Here is a 26,096-nt window from a genome sequence, read left to right on the forward strand (position 1 = left end):
CTTTTAAACCCACAAAGGAACTTTTCCAGTCTGAAAACTCACATTTGTCTAACCACACCCAATAACTTCTTCACTGGTCTCCATAAGCATCCCCTTGTAGTAAAAATCCCCAATAAACATAAAAAGGAAAGAGGGCTTTTATTAAATACCTTTAAAATTTTCTTATTTTCTTCAAGTCAGTAGCCAAAGGTAATTGGCCTGTGTTCAAGTGGTAAGGTTTAAAGAGTCTGCGTTCAAATCCCAACTTTGCTACTCACTACCTGTGTGACCTACTGCAACTCATTAAATCTTCTGAGCTTTGATTTCCTAAAATGAGGAGGTTGGACTAGATGACATAAGAAGTCTCTAATGGATCTCTCTCTGAGTCTATGAACTGAATTATCTAAAAATGTTATTTGACTCCAACTTTACCATTTTGAGAGGGTTCAAAAACTCTTCAAAGTCTTATGATATTAAACATGGACAATTCTTCAGATCACTAAGCATTCTGCTTGTTAGACTATAAATAAAGTATCCTTTTCTGGTCAAATTTTGGTATTTTACTCATTAATTTACTACCTGTGTGAACTTGGGCAATTCCCTCAAACTCTCTGGGTTCAGTTTCCTCAGTTGTTAAATGTGGGGGTTACACTAGCTGACCCTCCATGTTCCAAAGAGCACTAAATTTATGATCCATTATTCTTTGCTAAGAAGGAGAACTTGTTAATAAAGAACCACTTAAATAGAAATAATATTAAATATCAAAGAATATTTTCTCCTCTTTTGCCCAGCCAAACTATTCAGCCAAGAAACTCAAGACTGCAGGAGAATCTTGGCAAAGATTGTCTTGCACAGGCTGTTGTTGCACATGTCTGGAATTGCTTTCCCCAAAGCACAGCTTAGGTGCCATTTCCTTGTCCCCCAGTTATTAGTACTCTCTCCCTCTTAAAACTACTTTACATTGTTTTATATATTTTGTTTTTATTTGCTTATTCTGCATATTCACTTCCCCTATCTATAAAATAATAGGGTGAACTACAAAACCTCTAAAGTCTATTTTCACTTCTAAATCTCTGACTCTATTATCTCAAACACTTTGTAATCTCTTCTCTGCGTGCACATTATATACTCCACAATACAGCAAAATTCCTTGTCAGAACTGTTGTGTTTGTCTTTGTATCCTTAAATCCCCTTGTGTCAGTAAGTAGGTCATTAATGTCTGTAAATTGAATCGAAAGATCTGCAGTGACCTCAAGTTGGGATGATGCTTCTAACTAGGCTAAAGGTTCAAGATAAAATGATATCCTACAAAAATAAGGAATAAATACCTTAAGTGGGATCATTTGGGCATTAACCAAATTCAAAGTAAGGGGTAAATGCTTGTTTACAACAAAGTCTGACATGATTCAGGAACATTCAGGGTTTAGATTGAGCATTATCTTACCAGCTGCCTATTCTAAATCTTTTTTTTTTAAACCCTTACCTTCTGTCTTAGAATTAATACCAAGTATTGGGGGCAGCTGGGTGGCTCAGTGGATTGAGAGCCAGGCCTAGAGACTGGAGGTCCTAGGTTCAAATCTAGCCTCGGACACTTCCAGCTGTGTGACCTTGGGCAAGTCACTTGACCCCTATCGCCCACCCTTACCACTCCTGGGCCAAGGACAGCCCCTAGCCCGGATGAAAAAAAGGAGGGTTGGGCGTGGGGCTAGCAACCCCAGCCTGTAAAAACTACATTGCTAAAGAAACTGCAACCTAAAGTAGGGGCAGCTGGGCTTAGCTCTGTGGATTGAGAGCCAGGCCTAGAGACGAAAGGTCCTAGGTTCAAATCCGGGCTCAGACACTTCCCAGCTGGGTGACCCTGAGCGACCCATTGCCTACTGGTTGTGGCCCTATGCTCCTAGAATGGAGTCCCAGGATAAAAAAAAAAAAAAAAAAAAAAAAAAAAAAAAAAAAAAAAAAAAAAAATTGGTTCTAAGGCAGAAGAGTAGTAAGGGCTAGGCAATGGGGGTCAAGTGACTTGCCCACGATCACTCAGCTAGGAAGTGCCTGAGGCCAAATTTGAACCCAGGATCTCCAGTCCTCAGCCCTGACTCTAAATCTACTGAATCACTCAGCTGCCCTCTATGCTAATCCTTTAAAAAGCAAAAATTATATGCTTCCTGGTTGAATTAGTGAATGTAGGAAAATTGCTCTGAGAAGAATAATCAAAAAACTGTTGCTTCCAGGAAGGGTATAATAATTTCCTACCTATGGCTCTACTCACCATTTCTTTAACTCTTCCAGATCAAAACTCCCTTCTTGGTCATTCCTCTCCCCAAAATGTTGTTGTCTTCATTAGAATATAAGTTCCTAATAGACAAGGACTGTCTGACTTTTGTACTTGCATTCTAGTGGGCTAATACAGTTCCTGGCCCCTACTCTATGCTTTTTCATTCATTCTTTGGCAGGAGTTGTTGTTTCTGAAGCAGGTGATATTATACTGAAATTCTCTTAGTTATTGAGAATCTTGGAATCTCTTACATTTTCTAAAACCAAAATCCAAGATCTGCTTCTTGAGGAATACAATCCAAAGGAATACATATCTCCTATACCCACTCTCTAAAACAGTGATTCCCAAAGTGGGCACCACTGCCCCCTGGTGGGTGCTTCAGCGATCCAGGGGAAGCAGTGATGGCCACAGATGCATTTATCTTTCCTATTAATTGTTATTAAAATTTTTTTTTAATTAATTTCCAAGGGGCTACGTAATATTTTTTCTGGAAAGGGGGCAGTAGGCCAAAAAAGTTTGGGAACCACTGCACTAAAAGAAGCCAGAAATCTGAATTTGGAATCTTGCATCAAGTACACCAAAATTGTGAGAGTTGTCCTGCATGTGGATTAGGGTATATATGTCTAAATTAGCCTCCACACCCAGCTGGTTAAGAAAAATATAGGGTGCAAAAGCAAAAGACAGATTTATTATTTTGTTAGAGCAAATAACTTAATTGTGTCTTGCAACCAAACTGTATGGCAGCCAAAAATTAAAACAATATGGGACAGTGGAAAGAATATTATACAAGTAAGAGGGTTGATAACTGGGTTCTTAGTAGTCCCACCATCATTTAGTAGTTGTATGAATTTAGGAAGGTAACTAACCTTTATAAAGTTTTACTAATTCCATCTATGAAATGGAAATGTTTTCTCCTCCTTAACAGTGACTAAAGTATCTTAACCCCATCCAAACTTAGTTAAAGTATCTTAAACTCCCCCCAAATCAATAATTCTATATAGTCAGCTTGCAATCATGGATAAAGTTCCAGACTTCAAGTAAAAAAGAACTGAATTTAGATCTTTCCTCAGACATTTTCTGAGTGACCTTTACCAAGTCACTTAATCTCTTTGGGACCCAGTTTCCTCAACTATAAAATAGGGATAACATCTGAGAGAGTTGATCTGAGGATTAAATGTAAAATACTTTATAAACCTTAAGGAATTATGTCAATGTAAGAGATGATGGCAATAATTATATCTCACATTACAAAAGATTGTAGAAAATAATATGGGTGGTATAGATTCAGTTGATCACTGTGGTTAAATACCAAAAAAACAGAATCTGTCCTTTACTCATATTGAATTAAAGCACCTCTGAAATATTTTCCTCTTAAAACATGAGAAGAGGGAGCAGCTGGGTAGCTCAGTGGACTGAGAGCCAGGCCTAGAGTTGGCAGGTCCTAGGTTCAAATCTGACCTCAGATACTTCCTAAGCTGTGTGACCCTGGGCAAGTCACTTAATCCCCATTGCCTAACCCTTAGTGCTCTTCTGCCTTGGAGCCAATACACAGGATTGTAAATGGAAGGTAAGGGTTTTAGGGGAGGGGAGGGATAAACTATGAGAAGAATTCACCAACATAAGGCTACTGATAAAAACAATTTAGCCAGGACAAATAAATTCTATATACACACAAACTTATATAATTATACACCAAATACTATGCTAACGTGCTTTAGATACAAAGAAAATTTCCTGACATCAAGGAGCTTACATTCTATTGGGGAAATAACATATATAGAAGTAGATACATACAAAATGCAGAGATTAAGGGAAAGTACTTGCAGCTGTAGGATCCCAGAAAGGCCTTCTGCAGAAAAGAATAAACTGAATTTTTTTTTAACCCTTAACTTCTGTATATTGACTTATAGGTGGAAGATTGGTAAGGGTAGGCAATGGGGGTCAAGTGACTTGCCCAGGGTCACACAGCTGGGAAGTGTCTGAGGCCGGATTTGAACCTAGGACCTCCTGTCTCTAGGCCTGGCTCAATCCACTGAGCTACCCAGCTGCCCCCAATAAACTGAATTTTAAAGGAAGTCAGGGATTCTAAGAGGCAGAAGGGAGGAGGGGAACATTGTGGACATGAGGGTCAGCCGATTTGAAGGCAGGGAAACGGACAAGCATGTTAGAAAAAGAAAGGAGGCAAATATGGTTAGACAGTAGAGTGCATGACAGGAGTTAAGTGTGGGCAATAAGAAATACATATATATGTGGTGACATGTTAAAAAAATGTTTCTTGATGAAATTAATGATAGAAAAATAGAACCCATAAGCAATATAATCAGGATGGCAAAGAACCTCTATTTTAGGTGATGATTTATTGAAGCAATTTGGGGTGCTCGACATAGAGGAGAAGACTTGAGGAGAGGGAAGAATAGGAAAAGACAATCTTCTTAGTCTGGAGGAAAGGACAAGAAGAAAAAGGTAAAAATGGCAGAAAGGCAAAACTTAGGTTTGATATAAAGAAAAGCTTCCTAACAATTAAAGTTATCCAAAATTGGAATGGGCCGCCTCCAGAGGTAATGATTTTCCCTAGATGTTTAAGGAAAGTCAGGGTCTCTCATTCATTAGACACGTTAGAGAGGAGTTTCTTGCTCAGATACACCCCTTTCGACCAGATGACCTCTTTCTAACTTCAATATTTTGTGACCTAATCTGTTTCCTTAGAAAAGTTATCCTCAAATATCTCTGGTGGTACATTTGGGAACTCTACCATTTCCCCAGATCTGTAGAGAAGAATACTTCACAGGTAACCCACTGAAACCTGTTATTCTGACAAATGGCTTTTATAATAATGAATTGGGGTGGGGGGGAGAGAAGGGATATCAAATTCTGACCATGAATTTGGCTTGCTTTCCTTGGATATATAAATGGGTAGTCAGATTTCTCCCACTTTGTAGGCCAATCTCTTAAATACTTTTCCTTTTATTCTTTTAAACAAGAAGAAAAGGGAGGGAGAAAGACAGAGCTAGAGAAAGAGAGAAATACACACACAGACAGACACAAAAGCAAATCGAGAGAGAGAAAGGAGCAGAACTTCTGCCAATTTCCCAACAATTGTGGTAGAATACTAGACAGAACCAGTGAAATGACACTTGGATTCAGACTGTGTTTAAAATTTTACCACTGCAGCAACCACTGTGGTAACTTGTTTTAACCTCAAAAATTCTTTACTTTGCAAACTTGGTGCAGAAGGAAGCTTATTTATATTTGCCTTCAATTCTAGTCTACTTATGTCAGTATCTTCTGGATAGTATTGAATGAGTACTATAATTCAGCAAAATTTGTTTCTCTAGTTGAATTCACCCACCAGTCTCACCTTACATCCAAATAAACAAGATGATGACATCATGTCAAATGCAACATAATCTGCTGCATTAAAAATCACAGAATCCTCTCCCTCTCCTAGACAGCATGCCATATGGCCAAGAGGACAAAATGCAGTCACAATCAGAGACCACCATACCTGCTTCCCAACAGAGAAAAGGCAAAAATTCAATCGTGTTTTATCTTCAGAATATTTTCCCACTAATACAAGCTATTCTTAAATTCTCTCAGGGAAAAAAAATAAAACAGAAATTAATGCCAAGGAAAAAGTAATAGATTAGATAGTGATGACAAGACACGAAAAACAAATTCCAAGCCAATGATGTCAAGAGGGAAAGAGGAACGGTATGAGAAGTTTTTTTTAAAAAATACAAGGAAATAAAAGGACAAGAACTTTGGCAGGATATCCATCCAATGTTATAAGTAAAAGCAAGTTATCAAACATCAGTGAAATTGATACGGTGTATAAAGTTCCACTGGTTCTGTCCTTAAGGGAAAAAAAAAATAACCTACTCTTTCTCCAGATTCTGCTCTCTTACAACAACAACAACAACAACAACAACAACAACAACAACAACAACAACAAAAAAAAAAAAAAAAAAAAACAACAAAAAAAACCGAATCCCTTAAGTAGAAAAGCCTGGGAAGATTTTCCTAAAAGTAAGTTCTCTTTATTTCTGTGTTTCCAGAACTCACTACAATCAATTACCAACAAAGGAAAAAACAAAACAAAACAAAACATGGTAGGCATGAAAAGGTTGCAACACATTATACATAAAAAATTATGAAGAACCAAAATTTAAAATGTTATTAAAGAATGTATGAGTGGAAAAGAAGATGGACTCATCGGGTAGCAAGGATAAAGAGCCTGTATGTTCTCCAGTATGTATCCCTTTGATATTAAGAGAAGCCAACGAGGGGATGTAGACCCGAAACGACCACACCAATGCAACTATCAATAATATGTAAATAAGTCTTGATTGATCACACATGTTAAAACCAGTGGAAATGTGCTTTGGATATGGGGGTGGTGGTGAAGGGGAAAGTAAAAACAAGAATTATGTAACCATGGAAAATTTTTCTAAAAAAAAATAAAATATTTAAATTAAAAAAAAAAAAGAGAAGCCAACAAGCACTCCCAACAAATTGGGTAGAACTCTAGGGCTGAAATTATGGAAAGACATGGACAAACACGAACAGATTATGAATTGCATTTTAGGCGAGAATATTCACAGGACCATTTGAATATGAGCTAATGAAAGTTTGAAAGAGAAGTATTTTCCACTAAGATTAACTATCAGGGAATTTTCTGAATGGACTGGCCCCTACTAAGTTGTCCATGAATTTCCACTAAGTTGGAATAATGTCTCCTTGTCAATATCTGAATAATTCTACTCAAGTAGCACATGGCTAAGTAATCTTGAAAAATGAAAAGCTGATCAAATGATGGGTCCAGATAGGAGTAAATTTTATAAAAATTATTTAGAACAATTCAATAAAATAAACATTTATTAAATACCTGATGATATAAAGATGAAAAGCATTCTTCACCCTCAAAGAATACATTTTAATATAGAGAAAAAGAAGATATTCACAGAAACAATCATGGCAAAAAGGTATGGATTGTTGCACATAGATCAAACTGGAAGGAGTTCTTAGTACTCTGAGGTATTCAGTTTGTTTCTTGATTTCACATGACCATAAATATTTGTCACCAGAACTAGTGGAAAGAGCTCTTGATTTTAAGTTAGAGGGCCTACATTCAAATCCCAGCTCTGCACATTGTTAGACTTTGGTCTAGTAATTTATTGTCTTTGGGCCCTAGTTTCCTCATCTATTTAAAAAAAAAAAAATTAGGGAACAGACTCCAGGTCCCAAGATCTCTTTCTTTCAGTTCTAAATCTTTGGCCTTATGATCCTCTCTTGCAACTACCACAGCCTAGGTAATTATCAGGTTTCTCATGTGAAGACGACCAAGGAATTCAGATCTGTAAGGGACTTCAAAGGCCATCTAGTCCAACTTGAAACCAAATAAGAATATCCCCAAAAGCTCACCCAAGTTTTGCTTTGAGGACCTCAAGTCCAGAAACTTCTAATGTTGGTAGTAGATGGAATAATACATAAAATGGGATTAATAACTACTTGCACTCAAGATTAAAGCAGGTAAGATATGGAACTTATTGTCTGCCCTTCTTCAGAGAATTCAGAATGTCCTATAGGAGATCATGTAATTTTTCCTTTGCCTTTCTAAAGATTTTGAAGGTTTACTCTTAAAGTTTTCACTTAGCCTTAACATTACTTTCTTTTCTGTTTTATTTCCTTTAAGTAAATTCACTTGCTATTTTTTCAGTGAAAAGTGCTTAATGACTACCATGGTCTGCTTTCCTGGGTCTGTCCTCTTCAGTGAGAATCCCAAGTTAAATTATTTTTTTTTCTTGTTCAGAATCTCACTTACTGGACTTCCTAATAAACTCTTGTTTCCAGTAAGCTCCTGGCTCCAAGATTATTGTCAAAGCTGGGATAGCAGACTCAGTCTGGGACCAAAGACTATTTCACACTTACAGTAATAACATATGAATGAATCCTCAACCAATAAAAGACAGGATTGTGACAACTGGAGGAAATGAATCTTCTCTTTAAAGAAAATCATCAGAAGATTCCCTTTAATAGCAAGCATTTCTAATTTGCCCAAACAAAGATAGGATTCAATGTCAAGACAATATTTATTCAAAATATGTGCAATCTTTCCAAAATCAAAATATACTGCATTGAGGGACATCATATTGCCACAGTAGAAAGGACCATTAAATTTTGAATCATAGAATCTGAGTTCAGTTCTGAACTCTAACATATATTACCTATGTGATGTTGAACAAGTCACTTAAGTAGTTCTTTGAGCTCCAGTTTCCTCATCTAAATGATCTCTAAGGTCCCTTCAAATCCTTAGCTATAATTCTAAAATCCTTTCCTGACATTTCCTTGTGGCTTGGTTGATTGATTAACATGGAGATAACCTTTGGTTTTCAAAGGCTATGTAAGTGAAGGACAAATTTTGGCAAGAACTACACTAGGCCAGAAAAGTATATGGATCCAGTAATAGATCATATCTGTTCCCTAGAAGCTAGTTTGGCTAAATTTGGAGAGATACATTACCCATTTAGTTTCAAGGGGCAATGAATGCTTTGGTAACAGCAATGTTGCAAGACCATCTAATAATTAAAAGAGAAATAGCAATCTGCATTTTTGACAAGACTTTATAAAGAGCTTAACAGATGCCAAGAACTAAGTTAAGCAATGAGAATACCAAAAAAAAAAAAAAATCAAAACAGTTCCTTGTCCTCAGAGAACTTACAACCCAGTAGAGACAACATATGGTTATGTGCAAGCAAAATATAGAAAAGTGGAATTGGATGTAATTTCAGAAGGAAAAGCATTTAGAGGGTTCAGGAAGTTTATTGCAGAAGGTGAGACTTTAGCCAAGACCTGAAGGAAGTCAAAAGATGTAGATGAAGAGGAAGAACATTAAGGTATGGGGCAGAATCAGCAAAAACGCACAGAGGGGATAAATGAGATTGCCTTGTTTGAGAAATAGCAAGGAGTCCCAGTGTTACTGGATCAAAGCATGAAGAATGTGTGGAGGGGAATAAAGTCTAAGAAGACTGGAGGGACTGCTTGGGATAACAAATCACAGGTTGCTGTTTTAAAGTATGAACCTCATAAAATCTTTGTAAGAGTTACAATCACTCTCATCTATTTAAAATCAGAGAAATAGAGGTACATAGATGTCAAATAAATTTCTAAGCTCTCACAGAAGGAAAAAAAACACACACACACCAGCCCTAAACCTCTTGATTCTTGAATTCAGTTCAATAGACTGCACCAGTCAAATTCTTCCATTGAAAATATGCATAAAGAAAAATACAGAATAAGGAAGACTAGGAAAAGAAAAGAACATCCCATTTAAAGGCGTTTTCAGGGTTCAAATTTAATATAAATCACCTGTTTTAACTAATCAGATATGTCCTTGATACAAGTAAGTTTCTATTATTCTTTATGCATGGTCAGGAATACCATTAAGAAGTCAACCAAAAATAACTAACACTTTAAATACAGTTCTATAACTGATGGACTTAATGTTGTTTTTTTTTTCTGAAAATTATACTATCTTGAAGCAGTGTAATTTTGAGGAATCCCCATAATCACAATCAAAACACTAAAAAAAAATTAACATTTAGATTATATATGAGCATTTCAATCTATCCCCAGAAACATCTTAGTTTAGTTTTAATACTAAATATAAAGCAATGTTATTAGCATGATCCTAACTTTATCATTACTACTGGCTAACAAGGATTGAGGTTTAAGCTCCATTGATAGAAGTGATAATATAACTGCCATGGTCAGACCTCATCTGGAATATGAAGTGCAGTTCTAGGCACTGCATATTGTGAAGGTCACTGACTAACTGGAGTACAACCAGGAGGGCCACCAGGATGAAAAGAAAGAGGAAACCAACAACATCTTGCCTGAAAATGACTTAGGAGGGATGTAATAGCTGGCTTGATGTATTTGAAGGATAGTAATGCAGAAGAATGTTAAATAAGTCTATTTGACTCCAGAAAACAAAATGGGGAATGATAGACAGAAAATTCAAAGGGGAAAAAAAAAAGAAGCTAATTATTAGGAGCTGTCCAGTGTCCACAGATCTTTGAATACTGTCTTGGTGTTAATGAACAGCCCCAGAATGAATGGTCTTCAAGTAGAATTTGGTGGAGCACTTGTCATTTGCATAGATAATTAAAATATAAACTCCCAAGTATGGTACTTGGAGCTCTTTAGAGTAGTTAGAACTTTACTTTTCCAGACTTATTTCACATTATTTTTCTTGGCACACCCTAGCCATACTGGCACATTTGCTGTTTCCTAAACTCAGCTTCTCACATTCTCGGAATAAACTGTTTTTCATGCCTAGAATGAACTTCTACCTCACCCTTTATTCTTGGAAATCCTTAACTTCCTTCAAGGCTCAACTAATGTGGTCCCCCACCTTACAGGAAACCTTTCATTTATCTTTGTATTCCCCATGTCTAACGAATATATAAATGCTTTTTTAAATTGATTTGAATTCAGAGACATTTACACTAGGCAGTCTCTGAGACCTCTTCTAACTCTAAGAACTTGTATTATATTCTTAGAGAGCTGCAGGGGGACTAAAAAGTTAAACGGCTTTAACCCATGGATACCCAAAGGAATGTCAGAGGTAGGATGAGCGTAGGCATCCCTGATCCCAAAACTGACCCTCTCGCCATGCCTCCTGGCAAGACTGATGAACTGATGTCAAATAAGTATATAGAACCAGTACAACAATTTATACAATGACTTACAATAATACAAAGGAAAACAACTTTGGAAGGCTTAAGAATTCTGATTACTTCTAAAGACTGGTGACAAAGCTTTTTGCGGACAGGTGATATGAGGAAAGGATCTTGTTTGGGGGAAAAGGGGCCATGGATGGAGCTGGTGAGTAGCAATGATGATGCACATAAAACAAAGGGAAAAAATTGCTGAAATACATTTGAAAATGAAAAGAAGAGGTCAGAGGGAAATTCAGAAAGGGGTTCATACCAGTAGGGAAATTTTGTTATGGTCATATAACATTTATGACATTCTTTAAAATACAATAAATTACAATAGGAAAAGTTCATGGTTTAATATATATTTCATATAAAACTAAAACATTGCCAAGCTTTTACATTCCATAAAATACAGTCAGTTCTCAATTAACTATGCCGTCTGCACTAATGGGGATAGGGACAAAAGGTACAGATAACATTTAATGTGATTTTTATACTTCTTTATGAGTTTTTTTGAATGGGGAACATAACTATTAGTTATTAGGCTGATGTTGGTGAGGGGCAGAGTTGGAACCTATGACCTCATTGGCATGCCATATTTCATCTGTATATATAATAGCAGAGGAAGGGGCTGGATCCAGGTCAGTTTGAATGTTCCTATATGCCAAACTGCCTTTCAGTTATTAAGACAATGTGATAGAAAGAACACAAGCCTGGGACCAGAGACTTGAGTTCAAGTCTTAGTTCTGCTGTTGTGTGTCACAAATTAACAAGACACTTCATCCTTTTTCTACTTTTCTAGGAGAGAATTACCTGAGAAGAAAAGTTGAGAAAATGTACCTTCCTCCCTTTATTGGAGATGAGGGACTATATATGTAAACTACTGCAAATACTATTGGACAGAGTTAATGTACTGGTTTTGCTAAACTGCTTTTCCCTCTCCCAAGAGGATGCCTCACTGAGTAGTGTGAGGGAGGAAGGCTATATTCAGAAATGAATGTGATATGAAAATAAAACACATCAAATAAAGATACTTCTTATACCTGCAAATAATTTACAGTTTGACAGGTTTGTTTTTTTTTAAGCCAGGATCTTGTTGGTCCTTGATTTGCCACAATCACTCAATGAAGTATTCAACAAATGCTTCCTATGTTTCAGTCATCTGTTATAATGCATACCTGAGAACTTTGGTTTTGTTCTGGTCTTGTGGGAAGAAGTCTGGATCTGATTTCCAGTCTCACCTGTGACATTAACTATACAATATGAAGAGCTATATAAAGTCTCAGCCTCAGGCATATCTCCTGGAGTCTTATCCATTAACTTGAAAAGGAACTCCAAGTGAAATCATCACAGCTCTTTAATAGGATTACTGAAATATATGGGAAGGCCCTCTCAGATAACAGAGATTTGTCCTACAAACCCAGATTAAAGAACAAATATCCCAAGAGTTCAACTTTAATAGAATCACAGCACTTGAAAGAAGAAAAGAACCTTGAGAAATTGTCTAGTCCATCTCTCTTTTCCCCTCTGTTTCATAAATGAGAATGAAGTGAGAGAGAATGACTTATTCCAAGGTCACAGAGCTAGTTGTGGTAGATTAATTTTAGTCATTAAACTTCAGGTCTATTGAGTCTAAGAACAATAATCATTCTGCACCTGACTGCTTTTCTCAGGGACAACAACATTTAGAAAATGAAAACACCATTAGAGATCTAAGACCAGTCCCAAATAGTAGAACCTTAACCTAAAAAATAAAATGTGACAGAGAACATAAATGTCAGAGATTCAGGGATAGATTTGAACCAATTTGATTATTTTATAGATAAGGAAAGTGAATTTAGAGGTTAAGTGACTTGCCCAAAATCATATTCAAAAGGTCAGAGTTGAGATTTGAACACAAGTCTCCAGAAACAAGGGTTTTACATTGGATAACACTAAACAACATATTAATAAAACTAAAGATGTTCACATCAATATATAGCTAAACCTGTAAACCTTGAAGCAGTATACATAAGTGAATTACATTTTTGTTAATTAATTCTATAGTAACTCTCTCTTTAATTGACTAGATTCCCTGTGGCAGGTTTACTGGGCAACACAGACTGTTTATTGACTAACTGGCACAGAAGAAACTTGTAAAGGATGAGCAGACATGGATAGATGGTGCCCTACAAGGCTAAGAGTCCAATTGTGAATGAGATGAGATGCATTAAAGAATTACAGCTTACAATGTATATTAGTATATCCTCTCAGTTACAGCAGCCAAAAGCAATGACATTTCCAGAAAACAACACAAGACATCACAACTCTCAGAAGGTTGAATTTGTTATTAGTCACCCATTATTGTGATGGGTAACCCTCTCCTTACTGGGAGGCACAGTTTCCAAAACACAAACATTTCGATGTAGATTTAGTGGCTAGAATAAGCTTAGTTGTTGTTCAGTTGTTTCAATCATGTCTGACTTTTTGTGATCCCCCATTTGGGGTTTTCTTGGCAGAGATAGTAGAACGCTTTGCTATTTCCTTCCCTAGCTTGTTTTATAGATGAGGAAACTGAGGCAAATGGGGTTAAGTGACTTGCCCAGAGTCACACAACTAGTAAGTGTTTAAGACAGATTTGAGCTCAGGAAGATGAGTCTTCCTGACTCCAGGCCTAGCACTCTACCTCTTTCCCTTTTGAAACACATTAATCAAGTCACTCAATTTCTCTAGGCTTCAGTTTCCACATCTGTAAAATGAGAAGAAGTCTTTATGGTCCTTAGCTTCTAGATCTATGATGGTCCAATCCTATGAACTTCAATTAATTTCATTAATCAATATCAAAAGATACATTTTCTAGATAAGGAATAGTATGTGAATAGATTGAAGAATCATGGTGGTCTAATATAATGCAACGATCCAGACTAACCCTAGCCTTTTGATTTCCACTTCCAAAGATTTCTCCCAGTTACCTGAGAGGTCAAGAACAGAAGAGAGAAAAAGAAAACTGGGACATACACATTGCCTTTGTTATTCAAGTACAATGGAATTGGTGATTGAGTGTTCTAGGCCATACCACTGTCTCCAGGGTTGTTACCTTCTACCTCATCACAGAAATCCAGGCAGACATTTAAGAAAGACAATATCCTCCAAACTCAAAATCTCCTGGGACAGATGAAACAGAGTGGAGGACAAATCAAAACTGAATGAAGGAGATAAACAAAACTTGTCTTGCTTAAAAAAAGAACTGAATCAGGTCAAATAACACCTCCATTTAGACAACACTGTAGAATGACTTTAAGTGTTACTGTGTCAAACCCAAACACTTCACAAGTAGCTGATTACTGTAGATGTTAAATAAGTGGGTTTCACTGCAGAGGAATGATAGGTCTTGTTTGTTATACTGGATACAAAATCCAAATATTCAAAAGGTATTTTTTTCATTAATTCCTTCAAAAGTTTCAGTGTTCAGTTAAACTTGGGCACTTTTTCTTTAAAAAGCATACATCCAACAAATTCCTACAGAATGGTGATGGTGAATTCCTTTTCCTTCCGTTTAAAAATTAAGCTTTATTGATGCCTTTTTAGTCACTGAAATAAACATCCTCTCTCCCCAACCCATTTGGCTATCCTGATAACAAAGAAAAACAGTTAAACACAAACACTAATAGTTACCACACCTGACCTAAGAATACCCCATTCTTTCTGAGCAGTCCCTAATCTCTCTCATGAGAAAGGAGGTATGTTTCATTACTGTCACTAGAGCTAACAAGTCTGTGATATGAATATGCCTCAAAGAATGCCAATAGAACTACCAATTCTTTGTTTTCCTGGAATTATTTTACCCTTGATGCTGCTGAAAACAACTTGGCTAAGGCTAGTTCTTGTGTATATACATATACACACATACCCATCAATGGTATTTACTGTATTTTGGTGGGATTTGACATATATGTGTGCATATATCTTTATGTCCAATCAAAGTTTGAAGCCATGTGCTATAGAGTGCCAGCCAGGAGGACCTAGGTTTAAATCTCTCCTTAGACACTCTTTATATGATCATGGACAAATTGCTTCAATTTTCAGTTTCTTTATCTCTAAAATGAGGCTATTACCTACTCTACATACTCCACAGAGTAAGTACAAATTAGGTAAAAAAGCAAAACATTTTACAAAATTTAAAACACTATGTGTTATTGTTTTAGTAATTTTCAGGAGTATCATGAACCCTTTTGTGGTTTTCTTGGGAAAGATGGAGTGGTTTGCCATTTCCTTCTCTAGCTCATTTTACAGACAAGGAAACTAAGGCAAACAGGGTTAAGTGACTTGCCCAGGATCAACCAGCTAATAAGTATCTGAGATCATATCTGAACTCAGATCTTCATGTCTCCAGGCCTAGCATTCTATCCACTCTACCATGTAGCTACCCTAAAATACTATATCTAGAACAATAATTATTAAAAAAACTATCCATATTATATACTCAGTAGGAGTTTAATTTGAAAATCTCACAGATCATCACCCAACATTCACTCTCTCTTTCACTCTCCCCCACAAATAAATGAATATATAAGGCTTTGAGAGGAAGAGTATCTCGCTTAAGGTCCAGCTAGTAAATAATTGGCAGAGCTGGGATTCAAAAACTCCCAAGTTCAGTGTTCTTCAACTATATCACACTGTTTGATGATGCAACTTTAATGGGAACTGAAGATGCTGACAGTTCAGAGACATATCCTTTCAATCTCTAGGGAGAAAAGTCAGGGGTTAGTTTTCCTAGAGTATGTCTAGTTTAATCTAAAATGCCAAACTCTTTTATCAGCAAGCTTGAGGCAATAGCTTTTGAAATGAATTAACTCAACTTTCCCTTCTTAAAACTTCAATTCTCAGTGGAACTCACAATTCCTTCTGATTACAAAATTCTTCTCAAAGCAATACTTTATCTTGCTATCTGATCTGAGAGCCCAGGACACACAACATTAAAGCCAGAAGGGATGTCACAATACCAGCTAGTCTCACTTTATAGAAAAAGAAACTGAGGCCTACAGAAGGGAAAGCCATACAGTAGCAGAGCTCCAAAATGAAACCCAGGCCTCTTGTTTACTAATTCAGATCCCTTTCTTCTAAGACAAACCTGTGTGATACTTCTATCAGTGAATCAGGAAGCCATTGAGTATTTAAAAAATTTTAATAGACAAGGTAGTTAGCCATCATAATATAGCAAATGCAATGCTAAGCTTGGATTTAGGAAGATCTGAGTTCAAATCCCACTTCTGAAACGAACTAGCTCCGCAATCTAGGACAAATTACTCAACTTCTAAGTGTCCCAGGCAACTACCTAAGACCTATTATTCTAAGACAAAGGTCATGATCTATTGAATAGTGCTTCCAGATAGGGAATTTCCTAGGAAATAAATCAAGATTCTTTGAAAGGACAGTGCAATGGATAGAGTACCAGGTCTGTAGTCAGGAAAACCTGACTCCAGTTCAGTTCAAAATCTTCAAGTCAGTTCAAATCTGTCCTCAAATATTAGCTTTATGACCCTAGACAAGTCACTTAAATCCCATGCCAAAGAAGGTCATAACTGGCTACCAAAAAACAATAAATATATGTATATAATATGGTTACCTAATTTAAAAAAATTAATGGATGTACTTCTGGATCACATAACAACAAGTCTTAAAAAGCACTTTTCTCACAACAACCCAGTGAGATTGGTTTTTGTGAATTAAGAAAACTGAAGCTGACAGAAGCAAAAGATATTGCCCTGGGTCCCAGAGTTTATAAATAGTTTAGCCAGAAATCTAACTTAGGTTTTCTGATTCTCCGCCCAGTGACCTTTCTACTTCATATAAATTTCATGTAGTAAATTTGTGCCTAGTGTTACTAGAAGGTAGGAAGTAGGCTTGTGATCTCACTGGTATAAGGAACTACCAGATGTATTAATTCCCTCCACCAATGCAGCTGGACATATTCGCTGTAACTTATTGTCTTAAGAGAATTTACTAAAACATTGAGAAATTGAGGGACTGATCCATGGTAACACAGTGAGTATTTAATACAGATGAGACTTGAATCCAAGACCTCTGGCTCAAAGGACAGCTCTCCATGCACTCACTACACCACTGCTATTGCTGCATTTGTAATAATATTAAAATTAAATTGTATTCATTATCAAAATTAGTGATGCATGTAATCAGCCAAATAGGAGGGAAATGTATGACAGGAGAAGCTTGATTTGGACCTATAAACTGCCAGAATCAATTTATTTAGACTACAAAGGCTAATTCAAAATCAGATTCTATTTAGAGCTAAAAGAGACCTTGGAGGTCATCTAATTCAAGCCTCTTATTTTGCAGATAGCAGACTGACATGTAGGCTAAATACGGCTTGTCCAATTTCACACAAGCAGCAATAGCATAGCTAAGGTTCAAATCCATTTTCCCTTGCTTACCAATCTAGTGTCCTTTCTACTATACCATCCTACCTCCCAATTTTGGGTTACCCTAATAATTTTTTAAAGGTCTTATTAACAAAATTGAGATTAGATGATGAAATCCTTTGTTGAAAGTACTGGTTTCTTGGTTTGGGTCTTACTTTAATTCTTCCACACCTTTTAGCCCAACAAAAAAAGGTCTTAATCTAAAATGCACAATTACAGGGCAGGTAGGTGGCTCAGTGGATAGAGAGCCAGACTTGGAGATGGGAGGTCCTGGGTTCAAATTTGACCTTAAAACCTAACAGCTGTGTGACCCTAGGCAAGTCACTTAACCCTCATTGCCTAGCCCTTACCACTCTTCTGCCTTTGAACCAATACTTAGTATTGATTCTAAGACAGAAAGTAGGATTTTTTTAAAAAGCACAATTAAATCCCCCAAATAATAGATGGGGGAGGAGAATCACAAATAAAATGGGGTTAGAAAGCAGAAATGCAACTTAGCATGGGCTAGTCTTCTTGTGCCAAAAAACAATGGTCAAGGAAGGAAGTAAAATAGAAAACTGAAGAAACTAGACATTTTTCCAGCTAAGCACAATGCCTTGGACATAAAAAGCACTTAAATGTCTACTGACCAACTGATTTCTTCTGAAGTCAGTTTTCAATATGGCTTTAATAAGTATATTAAATGCTGTAAATTCTTAGATAAGATACATCTCTTTTCAAAATGTGACCCCCAAGAAATATGAGTGAAATGGAATTGGCTTTTGGAAACTGCCATTTGGGATTCTGGGCATCCCTGCCCTTCCCTTATTCATGGATACTCATGAATTGATTATATATACAGAAACAGATCTAGGTCCAGTCTGGAGTCAGGAAGACTCATCTTCTTAAGTTCAAATCTGGCCTTAGCCACTTATTAACTGTGTGAGGACAAATCATTTAACCCTATTTGTCTCAGTTTCCCCATCTGAAAAATGAGCTGGAGAAGGAAATGGCAAACCATCCCAGTATCTTTGCCAAAAAAACCCCAAATGGGGTCATGAAGAGTCAGACACAAATGAAAAATGATTGAACAACAGCATATACAGAAATTTATGTATATGAATCTTAGGTTTATAGTCTAAGGATGAGAAAGGTTTTAGAGGTCATTTAGTCTAATCCTTTACAGATAGGAAATTGAGACCTAAAGACTTGACAATGGTCATACATCAAGTAGTAAGCAATGGAGCAAGGATTCAAACCTAAGTACTGACTCTAAATTCAACATTCTTTCTACCATACCACTTTGGAGTTAGGATTAACATGTAAGGGTTAAAAAATTAAGGTTGGATTAAATATAAGAGAAATGTGGTTGCTGAAATTAATATAACATAATCCAACTATGTCTCATTTACCTGGAACCAGGCTCTTATCCCCCAGTATTGTTGTTTCAACCTTAGAATTTCCCTTCATGCACAGTACTTCCAGTTAAATTGGATTTTTCATCAGACCCTGATCTTCTTTCCTTTCCTGTCTCCATGCCTGTCTTTACCCATGCAAACCATCATGCCTGGAATATTTGCCTATCTCCTTCTCTTGAAATCCCTTCCTCCAAGGCTCAGCTCAAGTCTTCCTGAACTTCCTTAAATTCCCAGGTATAAACAAAACTTTCTAATATTTTTCATACCATTCATGGATCTCTCCAGTAAACTTCCAATTGGCATTATTGCTATTGGTCCAGCCATACTAGCCTACTTGCCATTCCTCACAAATGATATTTCACCCTTGTCACCATACCTTTATAATAATTAACTGTCCCTCATACTCAGAATGTACTTTCTGCTCACTTTTGGTGTTAACTTTTGGAATCCCTACGTCCCTTCAAAACTTAGTTCATGTCCTGCTCTATATGAACCTTATTCTGATTCCCCAGCCCCTAGGATCTTCCTTCCCAAAACTACTTTGTATTAATTTTGCATATTCTTTAATGTGTTCATGTTGTCTCCCATATTAGAATGCAAGCTTCTTGAAGGTAGAGACATTCACTTCTGCCTTTTTTCTCTTCACTTGGCCTTGATACACAGTAGATAATCAAAAAATGTTTAAAGATTGTCTCATCTTCCCTTTTAGACCGTAAAGTCCTTAAGAGCAGGGACAATTTTATTTCCTTTCTGTATTCCCCCTTTGTGGAAGCAATGAAAAAGGCAAACACTTCCTAGACTAAAATAAAACCTTTTTATTCAGTCAAGGGATTCCAGGGATGAGAGGGATTATTCATTCAAAGAGACACCACTACCTATCTCCAAAAGTCTTTACTTACAATTCAGCACTAGTTTACTTTCAGCAAGTACAGAGATATAATAGACACTTATCTTTACTCACAAGTAAAATGGCCCTACTCAGCAAAACCTGTACCAAACTCCAAAATCATCCCTCCCTAAACTCATAGATGTTCCATTGAAAAAGAGAGACTCCTTGAGTTCAAATTTGGCCTCAGACACTAGCTATGACTCTGAGCAAGTCACCAAACTCATTTGCAGAAGGAAAAAGGAAGACAGGCCAGAGTTTTAAGAACAAGGTAGCTTCCAAAAATCTTTGATTCTCTTCTTCTTTTAATATCACTGTATGTTGTACTTCTCTAAAATGCTTTTTATGACAATTAGTATACTATCTGTGTGTCATATGCCCCAATTCACTGGAACTTCTTTGGACCTTTGTTTTGTTATCCTAAGATCACAGATTTAGAGCTCAAAGAACCCTTTAAGGATATGATTGAATCTCCTCATTTTTATAGATGAGCAAACTGAGGGCTGGGGAAGACAGGTGGTGTAGTGCATAGAGTGCTGGACCTGGAGTCAAGAAGACTCATCTTCCCAAGTTCAAATCTGGCCTGAGACAGCTATTAGTTTTGTGACCCCTGAGCAAGTCACTTTATCTTGTTGGCCTCAGTTTTCTCACCCATAAAATGAGCTGGAGAAGTAACTGACAAACCACTCTAGTATCTTTGCCAGGAAAAGCCCAAATGGGGTCACAAACAGTTAGATACAATTGAACAACAACAAAACTAAGGGTAAAGAGAAGTGCAGAGACTTGCTTAAAGTTACAAATATAAGAGAGAAAGCTGGGATTTGAATCCAGGTCATTTGACTCCAAATCCACTGTTCTTCCCACTGTATCATGCTATCTAACTTCATATGTAAAGCAAATGGGTTCACCTAAATGACCTCTAAGATCGCCTGCAGTACTAAAACCTTTCATCCTGTGAATAAATTCCAAGAGTAGAGAGATTGTTGTGCCTTTTCTAAGTTTTTAATCTCCCAAATGCCCAGCTAGTGCTCTGGCACAGCAGTCAAAGATTCAGATGTTTCCTGAGGCAAAGAACTAAATTGTATAAGGGACAGAGAAAGTTGTTTCTCTATTTTGGTTTGCATTTCATTCATTCATTCTGTATTTATTAAGCACTTACTTTGTCCCAGGGACCCTGCTAGTCACTCAAGATGCAAAGCCAAAAACTCAATAGTCCTTGCCCTCTGGGAGCTTATAATCTATTGGGAGGAAACAATATGTACACTGTCAGCCTATCAAGGCTATATATATATATATATACATATATGTATATATATATACATATACATATATATATGTATATATGTGTATATATGTATATATATGCATATATACATATATATGTATGTATGCATACACAAACTATTGAAAATAATTTGGAGGGACACCAGTAGGGTGGGGGAGAAATCAGGAAACAGAAGGTGGTATTTGAGCTGATTTTTGAAGCATAATAAAGCACTTTAAGGCAAATATGGGAGCCTAGTCCCTGATCATCAACAAAAGGGTTTTTTAAGTTCAAACAGCATATGTGAGTTTAGGAACCCACACAAGAGGCTTTCAAAAGCTGGTAAAGTCTTAGGGGAAATATTACACAAAAATTCACCCTATCAGCTTCCCTGCTGTTCCACCTGCTCCATCATAGCACCCTGCAGCACCTGAAGGGCTGCCACCTGCCACTCTCTTACCTTCAACCAGCTCCTCCAGGCTGGTGAGCTTCCGGCTGCCATCGATGGTGTAAATGGTTCGGACTCCCTGTGGCAGGTTCACGTTGTCTGACAGGGAACGAGTGAGCTCCATGAGGAGGGCATCGAAGGACCTAAAGCGATCGCTGGAGATGGCATAGACCAGGCCCTTAAAGTACCTGTCCCCATTCCGGTAGAAGCGGGCCTTCTTGGCTTTCTTTTCCGAGCTGAGGGCCTGCAGAGTCCGGGTGCGGTAGAAACTGCAGTGGGCACTGTGTGCAGGGCTGGGGATGAGCCCATTTCCCTTGGGGCCTGAGCTGCTGCTGCCCCCTGAGGAGCTGGGCCCCCCTCTCCTGGAGCCTGGCCGCTGTCTTTTGTCCCTCTCCTCAAAATGTTCCAGCTCAATACTCCGGGTGTTGGCCATTGAAATGGTAGGAAAGCCCCTAAGCCTCTCACCAAAATATGCCAACCGAATCTCCTCGGACACTTAAGTCACAAAGGAAAAGGGATTCAGCGCTCTCTCAATGCACCTTAAGGCTCTGGGGCACCTAGGTCCAGCATACTACGCCTTCTCCTGGGTGATGGCTTTGAGGGGTGTAAATGGAGCTGCAGCCAACTAAGCAGGCCTAGTTGACTCAGGATGCGGCCCTGCTCTACAAGTGCCAGCTGTGCCTGCTGGTACCCACTGTAGCCTCCATCCCAGTCTCCCGGACGCCCCCCCACGCATACATACACAACACTCCCCAAAGCCTCCCAACTCCCACTGACTGGGCAGCCGCTAGCAGCAGCCTCGGGAAGGGAGGTTGTTCTGAATAAGGCTCCAAACTTCGGAAGCTGGCCCCCGCTCACTCCCTGCCCACTCAGGCACACAAACACACACAATGCCCCACGGGCTGTTGCAGGCTACAGCTGCTGGCTAACGACCCGGCTCTCTCAATTCGCCGCTCTTCGGAGAGAAGGGAGGGGAGAGGAGGGAGTCCTTAGAGAGACGCATCCAATGTGCCCGCGCGAGAGCGCGTCACGCACCCCCGCCCACCGCACCGCGGCCCGGGGACGCCCGTTCTGCCTCCCAATCCCAGCGCTCTGGGGCTACCCGGCGTGGCAAGCGCCCCAGGGCCTCAGACCACCCTGAGGATGCCTACGGGCCGCGGCCCAGCCCACCACCCTTCACTTACAGCCCTTCCCTCGGGGCGCATGAGCTGGGTGGTGCGGGGGAGTGGCTACCGCTCTTGCAAGCTTAGAGAAACCTGCAGCCCCGGCAATGCCCCCACGACCTCACCACCCCTTCAAATAAAGAAATAAAAAAAGGAACAGACCCGGGGAATGGAGGGAATAATGAAATTCAAATCCCGCAGATTTCCAAGCGAGCATCAGTGCAAAGGGCACCGCCCGGCAAGCAAACGCACTACTTCCCCTCCAGTCTCCCTACCCCCAGACTCTGGCTCGCGGTTTCCCACCCACGGGTACCCTTGGTCTGGGCTGGTGGTGGCTTCTAGCCCAGGTGCCCGCCTGCCTGCCCGCCCGTACGATAGAAGGAGGAAGCGGCGCGCCAGTCGGCGCTAATGGCAATGCAGAGCCCTAGGAATGGGCTTCTCCTGGGTCCTAGGAAGCCGCACTCCTCTCTGACATCTACTCTAGCTCAGCCTAGTAATGAGCGCAGAAGCAGCTGCACATGCTCCTCCGGCGGATCGACGTAAAAAAAAAAACTCGCATTAGAGAGGAACTCCCCCCCTATACTCACACACACACACACACACACACACACACACACACACCACACACACACACACACACACACACACACACACACACACACACACACACACTCGCATACACATACAACTACAAAGGAAGGAGACTCAAGGGCAGGGCTCACATCCCTTGGCTAGGCACCAGTGGAGGAGCTAACGGATCTCCTACCTAGGCTATTCAGGAACCAGAAAAATGACATTTGAATTAGGAAGACAGAATCCATTTGTGAATAAAAACAAGAAAAAGATTCAGAGGAATATTCGAATCCTTTATATATATAATACGTTCTCACCACACACATAATTTCCTTGCCAGTTTCCCTTTCCTGGTTGCCATGTTTATTTTATTTTTAGAGGAGGAAGTCAACATTTTCCGGTGCCTCTTTTAACTTTGTAGAATTTGACCTGATAAACTAGTAATCCATTTAATAATTTTTCCACCACAGTCCTATTTTGAAGCCTCATTTTGGCAGAGAGATGCCTTGGGGACATGACAATAGAATTCAAACTGGTATTTAGTTAAAAAAAATCATAGGATTTCAAGCTGGATGAATTCCTTGCTTTAAATTTTTTTAATTTGAGTTTTATTATCAAAAATGTTTTCTCTCCATCCCACCTGTCCTAATAAAAATGCAATAATAAATAACCCAACCCATTTGTAACATGTAGGTATAATCAAACAATCTTTTTTATTTTGTTTTGGTTTTTTTATTTTAATAACAAATTTCCAAATAAGTTTTCCAAAGGTATATGATCCAAATTGTCTCCTTCCTTTCTTCCCTCCCCACTCCTGGGCTGGCAAGCAATTCATTAATCAGGGTTCTTAGGTGTTTCAAGGTTGTTTGCCTTTATGTTATTATATAAATTATGCTCTTGGTTCTGCTCCTTTCATTTTGCATCAGTGCATACAAATCCTCATACATCTCTCTGAGTCAGTTAGCTAGCATTTTTGAGTGCTTATTGATTAGTTTAATGGAAGAGATAAGCAAACAACTATGTACAAACAAGTTACATACACATCACATACATAGACAGGCATTTAAAAAAAATAAATTGGGGGTAGGTATAGCTAGGTGGCTCAGTGGATAGAGAGCCAGACTGGAGACAGGAGGTCAACTCTGGGTTCAAATCTATCCACAGACACTTCTAGCTGTGTGACTCTGGGCAAGTCACTTAACTCCCAATGTTAACTACTCATACTACTCTTTTGCTTTGAAAGCAATATATAGTATTGATTCTAAGATGGAAGGTAAGGGTTGTTGGTTTTTGTTTTTTTTTTTAATTTTAAATAAATAAGTCGGAAGTAGTTTCAGAAGGAAGGCACCAAAATTAAGATCAAGAAAAAGCTTCTCCTTATAAGTGAGTCTTTAGCTGAGATTTGAAGGAATCCAGGGGAAGTCAGGAGGCAGAGCTGAGGAAGGAAAACATTCTAGGCTTGGGAGATAGTCAGTGAAAATGCTCAGAAGATGCAGTATTTTCTTCAAGGAGTAATAAGGAGGCTGGTGCATTTAGAGGGGAAGAAGGTGTAAGAAGTTTGTAAACATGGGATTGAGGAGGTTATGAAGAGCTTTAAAAGTCACACATTAGATTGTATGTAGGTTTTGGATGTAAAAGGAACCATCGAAGGGCTTTTGTTTTGGATGGGTGATATGGTAAATCCTATGTTTTAGGAAGAACAATGGGGGAGAGACTTGTGGTAGGGAGACCAGTTAGAATTATTTGTAATAGTTCAGGTGTGAGGTGATGAGGGTCTACACCAGAGAGTGGCAGTTTCAGAAGGGAGAAGGGGGGGGGGCATACAGGAGAGATATTGTAAAGATAGAAATGACATCTTGATAACTGGTTGCATATGGAGGATGCAGAGTGAAGAGTCAAGGATAACACCTAGGTTTCAAGGCTGGAGGCCTGAGATGATGATGGTATCTTCAACAGTTAGAGGGAAGTCAGGAAGAAAGGGTATTTTGGGAGGAAAAATAAAAAATTCATTTTGGGACATGTTGAGTTTAAAAGTCTATGGGACACAGAATTTGCAACATTCAGTAGGGAGTAGGCAGCTGGAGATGTGATTGAAGATCAGAAGAAGATTAAGGTTAGATTCAGTGATTTGAGATGATAATGATCGACTCTATGGGAGCTCATGAGATCAAGTAGAGAGAGGAATAAGAAGAGGGCTCAATAAAGAGTCCCAAGGGAAACCCACAGTTAATGGGCATAACTTAGATGAAGATCCAGCAAAGAAGAAAAAGAAGAGATCAGAAATCTGGCCTCAGACACTTCTTAGTTGTATGACCCTGGGCAAGTCACTTAACTCCCACTGGAGGAAGAAGAAGAAGGAGGAGGAAGAGGAGGTCAGGCAGGTAGGGAGAAAACCAAGGAAAAGCAGTATGGTGAAAACCTAATATCAAGGAAAAGGGATTGATCAACAGATAATATGAAAGGCTGCAGAAAGTTCTAGAAGGATGACAGTTGAGAAAAGGTCATTAGATTTGGCAAATAAGACATTATTGGTAACCTTAGGGAGAGTAGTTTCAGTTTAATGATAAAGTCAGAAGAAAGACTTGCTCAGTTAAAAAGACTAAGAAGGAAGGAAGTGGAAAATACTATTATGGAGGCTTTCTTAAGTTTAACCACAAAAGGGAAGAGAGATTTAGGATAACTAGCAAGGATAAACAGATCTATTCAGTTGTTTTTTTTTTTTATAGCAGGGAAGACATAAACACGTTTGTTGGAAGGAGGGAAGCAGCCAGTAGACAGGAAGAAACTGAAGATTAGTGAGAGATGTAAAAGAAAAATAAATCCTGGCAAGCAATTACATGAGCCAAACTGGTGTTTACTGTTGTATAAGTGAATCATTACTCCAGGGTCTACCTATCTAGTAGTTGGGTCTAAGATCCAGAGTTGAGAAAATTACAAATATATATATATATATATATATATATATATATATACATACA

At 38.4% G+C, this 26,096-nt stretch overlaps 1 protein-coding gene across 1 annotated transcript in view; it reads right to left on the reverse strand.

Annotated features, from left to right (window-relative positions):
- The window catches only part of DCLK2 (doublecortin like kinase 2), a 216,285-nt gene extending 194,470 nt beyond the window's left edge, over positions 1 to 21,815 (reverse strand). Inside the window, exon 1 of the mRNA XM_044681695.1 lies at positions 21,395 to 21,815. Coding sequence (XP_044537630.1) covers positions 21,395 to 21,815 — 421 coding nt within the window. The remainder of the gene's footprint in view (positions 1 to 21,394) is intronic.
- Between the last annotated feature and the right edge of the window lie 4,281 nt (positions 21,816 to 26,096).

This window comes from Gracilinanus agilis, chromosome 6 (genome assembly GCF_016433145.1).
Source record: "Gracilinanus agilis isolate LMUSP501 chromosome 6, AgileGrace, whole genome shotgun sequence".
Lineage (NCBI taxonomy): Eukaryota > Metazoa > Chordata > Mammalia > Didelphimorphia > Didelphidae > Gracilinanus > Gracilinanus agilis.